The sequence below is a fragment of the Phasianus colchicus genome, chromosome 2 (genome assembly GCF_987193195.1).
Source record: "Phasianus colchicus chromosome 2, bPhaCol1.hap1.1, whole genome shotgun sequence".
Taxonomy (NCBI): Eukaryota; Metazoa; Chordata; class Aves; order Galliformes; family Phasianidae; genus Phasianus; species Phasianus colchicus.
In genome coordinates, this window is record NC_143437.1 from 66682105 (window position 1) to 66695475 (window position 13371).

The following is a 13371-nucleotide window of genomic DNA, read 5'->3' on the forward strand; positions in this document are numbered from 1 at the left end:
GTTAAGTCCTAAAGTTAAGCATGCACTTTCACAGTTACTGTATCCACAGGAATATTAATTTCCCAGTGTATTGCAAGATGAATTAAGCAAACACTCTGTCAAAGCAGGAAGAGCAAAGGTGGTGGGGGAGGAATCACTTTTCTTCCTTGAATGTTTTTCTGGCACATCCAATGGTATTCTAAATAGCACAAGACTAAATAACATGAAACATTACTGCCTAATTCACCTTATGGCTGTTGTTTTTTCAAATACTCTTACTTTTCATGTGTTGACCCTCAAATTTTTTCATCAGTCACAGAAACTAGATCAGAAAGAGTTACTCTCCAGAAAAATAAAAGTGTGAAGTCACTCACCAGCTAGTGTTAAGAGAGACAAGTTGCTTAGTAATCACATTATAAGGAAGTCCAAATTCATTGATGCCACCTTTCTGACCTTTCCGCCAAATCTTGGAGACATATTCCCTCTGGACATCTATCTAAAAGTCAGCAATAAACACAAATGATATCAGCCAAGAAAATCCAAACAAAGCTTGAAATCAGGCATCCTGATTTCTACTTTTCATTTAAACACAAGCTATAAAAACTTTTACATAATAAATTTATTGTTTTATTTTTATATTATATATATGTTAAAAATTATAATTTCAAGTTGTTTGTATAAATACCCACTCAAGCTGGGTTATTCTTTCTAAAATTAGTTTGAAATCTTTCATATTTTTTCAGAACAAACTCAGAGCACCAGTGATGCCTCCTTCCAATTCTAATAGCTACCACCAATATGGCAGCATTCATGGCAACAGTAGCTTAACAGTGGTCTCTTGCACTGAAATAAAAACTTCCACTTGTAGACTGAATGACATGTTACAAAGGATAACTTATTAAACTTCTGAACTAGAAACTCAAAGAAGTGAAGTACCTTGTGTCAGGATACAGAGCAAGCTTAGGCAGATTTTAAATGAGAATTAAAATCTGAGAGTTTAAAATGCTGTACTTTAATTATTAGCAAAAGAAATCCCAGCTATCTGATATATACTGCATTTTAGACTTCAAAGTGCAAACTTTGTTTGTATGTTCTTTGTAAGATCAGAGAATGGACTCTAAGCAAGACTCTGTTTTTATCCACCGCATTACAGATCTATGGATTGCAATTTTGTCCCGCTTCCCACCTCTCAACTACTGTTTCCAGCTGCCTCAGTTGATAGCAGATGTGACTTTAATGTGATACATGAAGCTCTGAAACCTTTCCAGTGCTCTCTTTCTGATGATTTCATCTAACTGATGAAATCATAGCTTTCAACTTTTAATTTTTTTATTTCAATTTACAAAGCACCCATAGACTTCACCATCGAACTAGTAGTAACTGAAGTTGGCACTGTAAACCAGTGCAGGCTACAATCAAAGCTTCACCTCCCGCTCGCCCAAGATGGATATACTGTAAATTCAACATACTTGTTGGTTTACTATGTCCCTCAGCAGCTGGACTTGAAGTTGTAAACAGATGCATTCATCTTTGTAGATGTTCACAAAATATTCAAGCTCAAGATCAAACCGTGGATGTTTATGCATGATGTCAGTTATTGCTTGGGCCAAAGCAAATCTTTCTTCTGGGTCCAAAGCATGTTGGTAGGCCTCTAAATAAACATCTAGAAGCTGGGGAGGTATTCAGAAACACGTTTAGAATTGTTTATTCATCCAAATATTCATTCCATTTTGGCAAAACATTTCTGAACATGGAAGTTGCCACCTGTATGAAACCTACTGTGACCTGCCATCATGGCATCTGGTTTTTGGCACAGAATATCACAAGATGCTTCATCAGAAGGATCAGGAACAGAGCATAGAATGACCTGTCTGCAGGAGATATTTTATTTACACACTGCCGTTATGTTTTCTACTGAAGCATGAAGATTTTTATTCTATATATTCTTCCTCTTGTAAAATAGCAAGGTAATCTACTTACTACTTAAAAAGCACCTACTATTTTCCAGATCTAATTCATGCTCCTTTTCTTCTCCAGCCCACACACTGGTGTCATGTCTTTGAAAAACTTAGTTTCCCCCAACCTGAAATCTGCAGATTCATGCAAAACTCTCTGTTATCTCATATAGCAATTAGCATCTCAGTTAATTATATATTTTTTGAGAAATTCCAAATTAATTCAATGTGTAATTAAAGATGCAGAAAGTCACATGCCCTCTCCAGACTCCTCTACCAAGAACAGCTGTAAAGCTTTATTGAACTAACGATTTTAATTACAAATTCCCAAAGCCTGGGACGGAAAAAGCAAAATGTCAAGTACAGCAGCACCTCAATTCTCACTGTAGTACTTCTTGGTCAATGGCAACTATGAAGTAGAAAATATGAACTGGGGTTACTGTTGCTTTTGGACAAATTGGTCATATCAATATGAAATGATCTGCAGTAGGTTATTTTGCATTGACACGAAGTAGAAACTTATCCACACTACTTTCCATGCTGAACCCAGGAAACTGTGGAAGAGGAAGTTGCAAAAGTGCTCAGAAATAACTCGGTAGATAAAAATGCAGATTTCAATGGAAGAAGACAAGTTCTCTGGTTTAGACCTGTCTGATCTGAACTGTTTGGAGGAGGTTAATACAGTGCTTGAGCAATACATCATAGACAAGTTTTATATTGGCTAAGCCAAGCTGTCTCAGCTGCTGAACAAAAGGCTTTTGTTTCCTCACACAGAGAGAATTTTGTCCCAGCTTGGAACAAAGCTAGAGAGATTCAATTCTATTTCATTTGAGCTGAATGCAAGAAATCTTCAGGAAAAGCATATGTATACATTTAATCCTGCCTAGAGAGTTGTATTGTGAGAGTGGTTCCAGGATATGCTCTTTGACATTGTTGAAAGAGAATTAGCGCACTCTTGGTGTAGATGCTTCATTCTTCTCTACTGGGATTTCCCTCCAATCCCCCCAAACAAAGCAAGTTTCTTAATACAGAAGATCTGTGATAAAAATAAAAGGTAGATTTGCAGAGGTAACAATGCAGCACTGGAAAGTGAGGTCTATTGGGATGGGAGCAGAAACTTACGGGCTAGGCAATTACATAGCTGTCACACAAGGCACCACTATGAAAACAGGAGATGGGTCCTAGGAGATTCTTAAACTACCTACAACTGTTTTAGTTTAAAAGCTTTTCTATTTAAAGCCTCTTCAGTGGCACACAGGAGATTCCCTAACATCCTCTGGCATTCCTATTCTGAGAGCTGCCCTGTGCTATCCCAGGACTGAAAAGAAAACATTTCATGTATATTAAAGCGACCTTACTTAATTACTGCCCTTTCTCCCTGCTTCTGAAGTGGTCTACCTGCTACTTTACCTGACGTTACCTTCCTGACATCCTCTTTGTTGTCCTGGGGTCTGGTGAGTCCCAAACACAGAATCACAGAATCACAGAATCACAGAATCATAGGGGTTGGAAGGGACCTCCAGAGATTGTTGAGTCCAACCCTCCCCCCAAAAAAACATTTCCAAGTTCCTCTGGGTCTCCTATTCTGAACTTGTCTAATCTCAAGGCAGTCTTTGGGCAAAAACAACACATATGTCCCATAGCAAAATACAGACACATGACTAGATTCAGAGAGGAAAGAGAATACCTGCAGAATATGCAGCAGCCATAGTAAACAGCAAAGATACAGTCCACTTAATACACATAACTAGTATTTTTTAAACAATATTTATCCCACAGTAAATCATGGCATTTTTGGCTCAAGTAGATTAACTAAAAAAGAAGAAACAAATTTGTAATACATGTACTTTTACATATCACTTGTACTAATTAAAGGACTATCTTTTATAGTGTATCCTGTAAAATACTTCTTTCTTCTGATAAAGGGTAATCCAAGTGCTGGGCCCAGCCAGCTGCAGACTGAGACTCTTCTTTTGGGAACTACAGAACAAAATTGATATCTTGGACTCTCTGATGACCCAAGCTTTGCAGGGCTTGACCTGGTTTCCCCCAGCACTCAGCATGTAGCCTTGTCCATCCTAATCACCCCTTACCCTTACGGGCAGTTTCACTGAGGCCTTGCAGATGTGCTGCCAACCCCTGCCATAGCAGCTACAGATGCACCTGACAAGAACAGTTCTGCTTCCTTATTGCAAAATAAGGACATGGGCCCAATTTACAGTACCTAATAGCTCCAGCCCTCTGGGCTCATCCCAGCCCAGCAGCACGCTCCCTGTGCATCTGGAACTTGTACCACCATCCACATGTATTCACAACAGGAAATACTGCTGAAAGGGAGCCTTTAAACAACCTGAAGTGAGCTGATTGCAAGTCACTGTTTCGAGACCAAGAAAAATATCTGTACCTGGCATTTTTTTTCCAAGAGAGCAGTTTCACAGGTCCAAAGGTCAAACAACACTGCAAACCGATCCACAAAGGCATGTGCCCACTCAACAACATTGCTGCCACTGGATTTCCCACAAGTTACATTGCCTAAGGAAAACAAAAAGTAGAAAACAAGCAGATGTCAGTATCAGAGAGATTTCCACATGCCTGCAGTCCTAGAGCTTGTGGTAATTATTTTTATTTATAGCACGCTGTTGTGCTTTTTGCTCACCAGGGAACTCAAGTCCAGGAAAAGTCAAGTCCCATGAGACTTGGAGGGCCCCAGAGTACTCTATGAAGCAGAGAACAAGTGCACTAGGCATTTAGTTTAACATATCTATCATCTTTTGAGAAATATTCTTTGAAGTAAAAGGCAAGGGCCTGAGTTCAAAGAGACCCACATAAAGAGACAGAGACAGAGAAAACACAGGCTGTTTTCCTGCCTTGTCTGCCTGATATTTTACTGTGGGGGGCAGAGAGCTCTTGAGCTCTCAGAAAAGTGTCCTTAAAGGGTAGACAGCTTTGCTCCACTTGTGTGTCCAGCTTTCCAGGAGATCTCCTCCAACAGTTCCTTAAGCAGCCTGAAGTCCACTCCCCTGAAATTCAGCATCCGGATTCCACTCTTTTTCAGGCCCCTGTTACTCAAGATCATGAACTCGACCAGGGCACAGTCACTGCAGCCCAGGCTGCCTCTGATCTTAACCTCTGTTATGATCTCTTCACTGTTGGTGAACAACAGGTCCAGCAGCCAGCAGTGCTTCACCTCTGGTGGGTATGTCTATCACCTGAATCAGAAAGGTGATGCCAGTGTACTCTAGAAGTCTCCTGGACTGCTTGCAGATCGCTGCATTGTTTCCCAGCAGGTTGAAATCATTGTTTCCCTGAATGGTTGAAATTCCTCATCAGGATGAGAGCCTGCAAGTGTGATGTCTCTTGCAGATGAAGCAAGAAGGCCTTGTCAACAGGCTCCCCTTGATCAGGTGGCCTGTAGTAGAGCCCAATCACCAGCTGTCCTTTATTTGTCCAGTCCCAAATTTTAACCCACAGGCTCTCAACCTGTACCTGACTGTTTTCTCATGGGCAGCTCTTCACAGTCTCTCCACTTCTTAACATAGAATGTCCACACATTCAGTTTCAAGGAAGTATGGTATAACTCCCAAAATATTGTCCCATCCATACGGAAAGCTATTCCAGTAACTCAAGAAATATTTTCTGCATTTCTTTGAATATCATATGTGTATGTGTCATTTACATACTGTTTTCTAATGCTTCCTCCCAAGTTTTCTACAATTTCTAGCTCCTTTCTCCTCACCATTCTACTATAAGTATGGCTGCTCTTTTTAGAAATCTTTAATCCAGTCTGCCTCATCTCGTTCTAGCTATAACAGAAAAGAAGCAAGGTAAACAAAAAAGTATGCAGCACCAAATATTGGGCAGCTTCTTATTTACAACCAATAAAACTTTAAAAGTGGTTAGAGGTGCATTTAATTCTGCAGAAAAACCATCAAATACATTAATTGAAAACATTCAGAAATAATCAATATTTTCTTTTCTGACTCTCCTTATGCCTTGAAGATGTGTTTGCTCATTATATTATTTAAATACATCAATAAATGTCCTTGCTGTGTTATTTTTCCCTCCAGGATGACTTTGATGTCAGCGACCACAAATGAGTGCACAACTGTGATATTAACAATATACGACAAGCAATTTCAATGCCTAGTTAGGTCTTTATACCACATTTATCACCTAACTTACTAGTAAGATGAAGTTTCCAAACATTCAGTCAGAACATGGTTCTGAAGAAGTACGACTATTCAAGAAGTCATAGGCTTGATCCACCTTGAAAACAGCAAACCGTACTATCCCATGTGGTTTGGACCAGTAGATATCTTACTTTTATCTTTCTCAATGTACTGGCTGGCCACAAGCAGCAGCTGGTTCTCAAGCTCCTTTAGGTCCTCCAGTGCCACATCATATATGATGTAAGTCCCACGCTGGTCCTGTGTGTGGATATATCCATCTTCACGAGTGTGAAAGTCATCATGGTTTTCCATGTCTGCAAACTCCATGAACTGAGTGCTGTGAATCTACAAGAAATTCCAGAGAAACAGAGATAGAAGCAGTCAGTTCTACAGTGACTGCAATTCGGTATAATCAGCCCATCACAGAATTGATCAGGCCTGGTAACATGGTATTTTGTCATTATCAAAGAACAAAAAAATAAAATACTGTCAAAATATAACATCTACACTCTTTATACTTTATACACAATACTTTATATTGTAAAGAGATTTAAAAAAAACTGTATGAAATTTCTATTGTGGCTAGCTTTTCCTTTGAATATCTAAGTCCACAAAAAGACCCAAAGAGGCTTCAAAATGACTAGGTAAGCTTTTGACCTAGAATAGAATTTCTTCTTTTTTTTTTTTTTAGCTCAAATTTGGCAAAATAAGTCTTAAATTCTGACATTTTAATATGAAGTCAACACATTTTCTGAAGACTTCTTGGGTAAATAACCCTGGCGAGGTTTGTAGATAAGCTCACACAGGCAAAGAATTTAGCAGTAATTAGAAGGAACACCCATTGACTGATGTTCCAGATTGTTGTAAGGTCAGCATTTGTTCAACAGAATAGCTGAACAGTGACCTCACTTTCCTAAAAAAACTCAACATTTTAAGAAGAGAATCGTCTACATATGCAGTGAGTCACTGCTAACTTGGTAACACCCCAGGCAGGAATTCTACATTCAGCAGAAGTGACACACTAAGTTTCAAAATATTCTGTTTCTTGAGTAGGAGTGCCACGAAGTGAATTACACACACCTATCTCTAGGTGTATAATTACAGAAATTAATCTCCCACTGTAAATAAACGCTTAGTTTATTTAGTGTATGTGTACAGCAATAGAAGCCTTTAGAAATGGTTCTTTTTATAAGAATATAGCAAGTAAATACAAGCTCCTAGTTTTCCACTGTTTGTCTTTATTACTTCCTTGTTTGCAGTGCACCTTTGTTCTCATTTTAGTGTTAAAAAAAAAGTGCACTGTATATTGGCACTTCCTCCTTTCACTAGCTTTGCTAATGCTTGCCTTTACTAAATCCCCAGTGCTACCCAAACTCTTCTTGCTCTCATCTGGCTGTGTCAAAATTCTATTTAAAGAAAAAGACAGAGAAAAGGTATTTGCTTTAGTCATAGGAAACTTCAGCATTCAAGTACAAATGTACTGAGAACAGCTTGCCAGCTTCACAGAACTACATTGGATCAGAACTTACTCATTCCCTTAAAGTTAATGAGACAGCTCTGCAAAACATACACCTCATCATAAAGAACATAATGTTGGAGCAACCTCATCAAAAAGATTCCTTTTTTTTTTTTTCTTTTGGTGAGAACTGTTCTTTCCTCATTGTTCTAAATGGATTATTTGTTTCGGCACTCCTTGTGACAGGGTGCAGAATTGTTTATAGAATAATCAATTTAATCTTGATTTAGGTAAATAACTAAGCAAACGCCAGTCTGACTTCACCATAGCAGGTAGAGAGGCTTTCAGTTATGTTTTTAAATACCCTCAGAGACAACATTTATTAAAATATTTGACCTTTCAATCTTTTGAGGGTATTTTTAGTGATTCCTGCACTGCCCACTCCTAAAAATCTTGCTTAAAGACAACTGTATTTTGTAGAAAGAGCATGTGACTGAAAAACTGGAGAGCTCTCACGAAGCAAACCTAAAAAAAAAAAAGACTTTATCTCTGTAGTGTTTGTGTTGAGAGTCATATTTAAAGACTTCCAAGCCATTTAAATATATCTTATGACCATAAAAACATTAATACTCAGCTACATGTCTGTGGCAACAAAACAACTGACTGGTTATTTGTGTGAGATCCTGTTTACCTGAAGGTTTTTGTTTTCTTCCTCTAACTCTAGGCAGGTTTACTGGAGCTTAGCAACTCCCTTTTGGGTTATAAGGCAATGCTCCTGTTCCCACATATACTTTATCTATATCTTCCAAGTTGAATCTCAGCATGGGACAGAAAAAAAGTTTTAATTTAAAGTAATGCATTGTTTGCAGGGCCTTTTGTCATTGAAACTCATGTTGTTGACAACGTCCATCCCAAGCAGTCTGCTACTGAAGGTGAAAAGCTGCCTCCAAATCTCATTTGCAGACATATTTTGTACTGTGTCATCACAGTGACCCAGATTATTGTCTGAAATGATTCACATCACAGTTTTGGCCATAGATTTGGTACTGAAAGTATTTAAAAAGAAACAGTGTCACACTGGTTTTATAGCACATGTCAGAGAGTGTTTTAGGTAGGTCTCGATTAGTTTGGCTCTATTATTGTTCCAGTTCCTGGGAGACAGAATTGCAGAATGCAATATATGAAAATTTAAAAAAGAAAATCATGTTAGAAATTGTTACTAAGGAAATACTGTTTCCCATGGTTTTAAATTTGTTGCCACTTAAACTGTAATAGGATTAGTAAATATTTATTTAGGCTTTAGTTGAAGTTCAAACGTTTATAACTATATCTCTGTATTAATCTAGGGGAAAGGGAGGTCACTGTATAATCATGTCTCTCTCATTTCTAGGGGCTCCCTGAAGTATTTTACAGCTAATTCCCAGATCAGTGAGTGCTCACACTGTGCACCGTTTCTCTCGCTTTGCAACAGGAAAAGGGGCTGCGAATAAAGATGTGTTATGCAAAGTTCCAGAATCAAAAGAAAAGCTTTTCACAATGCCTGCACTGGAAAGGATAATTTTTCAATCTTTTCTGATTTGAGACTATGAAGATTACGAACCAGCACATTCAATATTAAGTGGAAAATCACAATTTTCTAGTTTCCTGTAGCTTTTCAATTAGGAATTTTAGGTGATTAGTGGTTTTTTTCACGATAAAATATCAGAAATTAAAAATATCAGAAACTCCATGTCCTCCCCATACATTTTATTTCTAAAGAGACTTTTATCCTGTCTAGAGACAGGAAGTTTTGGGGTTGTTATGGTTTGTTTTTCTTTTTTTAAAGCCTTAATCTAAGAAAAAAATGCGGGCAGGAAGCCTACTTCCTTTTTAGTTCTAGTCTTAATTCCTCCATTAATTAGCTTGTGTATCTGGTTCTGTGTATTTCTACAGCAAAACAAACAAGTTTTCTGTAAAAGAGAAATAAATGTGAACTCGAAAATGCTTTTTAAAAACCCTATTAAAATACTATAATACTTCTTCAGGATTTTTACATGAGAATTGTGGTACAAAGGTTAGGTAGAAGAACTGAAAGGAAATTCTACAGCTCAGAAGACAAGATTTTTTATCACACTGAACCACTATCAGCATGATATGACTTCCTCTTCAGTATATTTTACAAAGATAATTGGGGAAACAAAAGGTTGGTAAAGCTTAGGAATGTTATTGGAAGATGATGATTTTTTCAATCTGTGAAAATAATTGTATTGATTTTATCATTTCAACCATATACTCTCATTCAAAATTCAAAACAATAAACCCTAAGCGGTACCTATATCTAAATAATACATTTCAGAAATCATTAGGAGTTACTCATTTCCATAGATTGCAAAATGCCTTATATGCCCCAGGAACCTCTACTTCGTGTGAAAATCCCACAGGTATAATGGTCTTAGAGTGAGCCAGCAGCACCAGTCTAAGTTAATGGGTATCTAGGCAGCATTGCACTGCTGTGTGCTTATAGATTCTCAGGGATCTGTTACAGGTCACTAGTAGATAGAGGCATAAAGTCCATGAACGCACAGCACATAGCTTTGAGGAACAAGCTGGACCGAATCCCTCAGATGACTCAGCCATTTATCACAGCACAGTCTGCATGGAAGCAGAGGAATACATCAGAATCTGCCAAGGTGCATTCTTTGGAAGACTTCAGGCTAGGTGATACCTCACCTTGTAGTCAGCTGGTGTGTAGTGAACGTAGGGCTGAGAGCGCAAGCCACCAGAAGCACCAGTGCCTCCTTTGGCAGCACTGATCCAGGAGGTGTCTTCTGCACTGGGAATCAGACAACCAGCCTTGAGGTTGAGGCCTGCGGTACTGATAGTAAGGCTTCTCTCCACAGATCTGAAGTAGTTCAGGATTCCCAGGCACACTCTCTGAAACGAACCAGAACAAAAACACGGTTGTGTTTTCAGTTGAAGGACAGCCCCCTCATCATGAAAACCAAATAACTTTGATCCATTTTTTTTACCTTTAGCTCTCGGAGCCTCAAGTGACGTAGGAGAAGAAAGGAAAGATAGGTTCCTCTTGTCACCACGTCTTCCTTGTTGGCAATTGCTGGTCCTTCTTCCAGTCCCAGGAGCTGCCAGGTGCTCATGTAACCATACCTTTTTCCAGGCAGGAAAAACATAATTGTAGTTTTGCTACTCAAGGAGATTTCTAAACATATTAAAGTAAAAACTTTTTGCTATGCCCATTGTCTAAGAGTATGCTACTGCCTACAAGACTCTCTGTCATGGAAACCTAAAGTACAGAATAATGGGAAAGGATGACACTACTGTTTTTATCAGAGAAACATTGGCTGATAACAACTTTCTTCAGGTTTTATTAAATATATATGTATTCATGTATATATAAACTTTTTTTTTTTTTTTACCCTCTTTCATTCTTCTTTCTGTAGGATCCTGGGAGCTTTCTGGGGCTGCTGTCTCCTACACCTTCCTCACTGCAAGCCACGGCTTTGTAATCGTCCTCAGCATTCAGTTCCTAGTTACAACACACACAGTTAGAGTCTGCTCTGGGGAGTCTGCATCTGTTTCTTACTTGCCAGTTTTATGCATAGGCTTTAGCATAACAAAAGAAAAACAAAAGGAAAGAAATTGCCATACAGGATCAAATTCATGATTCAGCCAGACATGAAATTGTCATGACAAATAACTCTACAGTATTTGATTGATTTCCTGTCCTTATGATGTAAGAAAGAACTATCCTAATGGATAAGACAAAGGACTTGTCCTAAAGGACAAGACAGCAGCAAGGGTCAGATCACAGAACACTTCCAAAAAATTCAGAAAATCTGTTTCATCAAAAGCTCAACCAAACCATGGTTAGTGACATATCTGACAAACTAGTCTGCCCCCCTTTTACCTTCTGTAGAAGAAAATGATTCCTGGGCTCCTGTAGATGTTAAGAAACGCAGAAATGTTTGAGTTGGAAGTAACATTTTAAAATTTAATCTAGTCCAACTCCCCTGCAGTGAACAGGGACATGCACAGCTAGATCAGGTTGCTCAGAGCCCCTCAAGCCTGACCTTGGATGTCTACAAGAATGGGACATCCATCATCTCTCTGGGCTACCTGTTCCATCGCCTCACCACTCTTATCATAAAAAATGTTTTTTGTATCCAATCTAAATCTCTTCTTTTGTAGTTTGAAACCATTTCCCTTGTCCTATTACAACAAAACTTGCTAGAGTCTGTCCCCTTTCTTCTCACAGCCCCCATCAGATATTGAAAGGCCACTGTCAGGTCACCTTGGAGCCTTCTCCTCTCCAGACTGAACAGCCCCAGCTCTCTCAGCCTGTCCTCACAGGAGAGGTATTCCATCCCTTCAACCGTTTTTGTGGCTCTTCTCTGGACACGCTCCAACAGGTCTGTGTCTCTCCTGTACTGAAGACTCCATATCTGGATGCAGTACTCCAGGTGAGTTCTCACCAGAGCAGAGCAAAGGGGCTTCCTTTGACCTGCTGGCCACGCTTCTTTTGATGTAGACTGAGGTATAGTTGGATTTCTGGGCACATTGCTGGCTCATGTCCAGCTTGCATCCAGCAGCACTTCCAAGTCGTTTTCAGCAGGGCTGTGCTCCATCCCTACATCTCCCATCTTGTACTGATATGTTGTACTTGGTTTTGTTGAACACCATGAGGTTCTCCTCGGCTCACTGCTCGAGCCTGTTTATGTCCTTCCCATCAAGGTTTACTCACATGCATTACTCCACTAACATCAGTGAAATTAAATTGGCATTAGTAGCAGTGTAAATGAGACAATCACTGTGGGTTACACAATATTTATTAATTGTGGAACATTATGGGCAGTGGATTTTCTAAGTGTCATCCAATTACTTTCAGCAAACAATCAAATATATCTACATAAAATATTGACCATTTAAACCACTTCTTATTCCAATTTATTTTATTACTTCATTAGAGCTTGGATGGAGTCAGTTGGAATTCTCTTAACTGTGATAAAGGTTTTATAATATTGATTCTGGCATTGTTTTTTCTGATTATCAAAAATCCTATTAATATTAGTTCACAAATTAGTGCTTCTAAAATGTATCCTGTTCAACATAAGACAATCTAGCAACAGTACACATAAAAGGGAGACAAACTCAGGACTGGACTGGCTGTCACATACATTTCAAGTTGAACGAGTATGTAGCACTCAAAAATTCCTTCAAGTCAAACAAATCACAAGAAACTGTTGAACACTTATACAGAACACTTATACAAAGTTCGTTTGTGCAATCCTTGCAATCTGTTAGCTGATTTTCCTGTTTTTACTTCTCTTCCAAGTGTAATCATCCTCTCTTACTCTGTTCTTGTTGATCTAAAGAATGTCTAATTGCTTAAATTTTAGAGATGGAAGGTCTTAGTTTTTCTAATATTTAAAATAATATGAGATCAGATAGAATTAAAGTATAGTTTTGTTATTCAACAGTACTGATTGTTCATCTCTATTAAATATTAGTATAATTATTTGAATAATTATTAAGCAGTTAAAATTTTCACACTAAAGTATTACAGAAAACGCAGTCTGAAAATGAGTAAGATGACCAACGTCACTTTTTTGGGTAACAGCTAAATATTTATTTTAAAAACACTGAGACTTGAATAATACCTCTTTTGTGGAAGATCTAAGTTTAGCACCGCTATGCCACTGTGACAAGTTTCAAAATTAGGCATATTTTATAATTAATTTTATAATTAACCTAATGCTGCTGAGATTGCATTGCTCAGTCATATCTCTTCCAAAAGGCAAGAGATCTCTCCCAGCCC

At 38.4% G+C, this 13371-nt stretch overlaps 1 protein-coding gene across 1 annotated transcript in view; it reads right to left on the reverse strand.

Annotated features, from left to right (window-relative positions):
* Positions 1–13371, reverse strand: part of LOC116240429 (uncharacterized) — an 85913-nt gene that overhangs the window by 54245 nt on the left and 18297 nt on the right. Inside the window, exons 12-18 of the mRNA XM_090135898.1 lie at positions 10973–11082; positions 10568–10703; positions 10269–10472; positions 6256–6448; positions 4339–4466; positions 1449–1649; positions 354–475 (exon numbers count right to left, since the gene is read on the reverse strand). Of these exons, the coding sequence (XP_089992024.1) occupies positions 354–475; positions 1449–1649; positions 4339–4466; positions 6256–6448; positions 10269–10472; positions 10568–10703; positions 10973–11082 (1094 nt within the window). The remainder of the gene's footprint in view (positions 1–353; positions 476–1448; positions 1650–4338; positions 4467–6255; positions 6449–10268; positions 10473–10567; positions 10704–10972; positions 11083–13371) is intronic.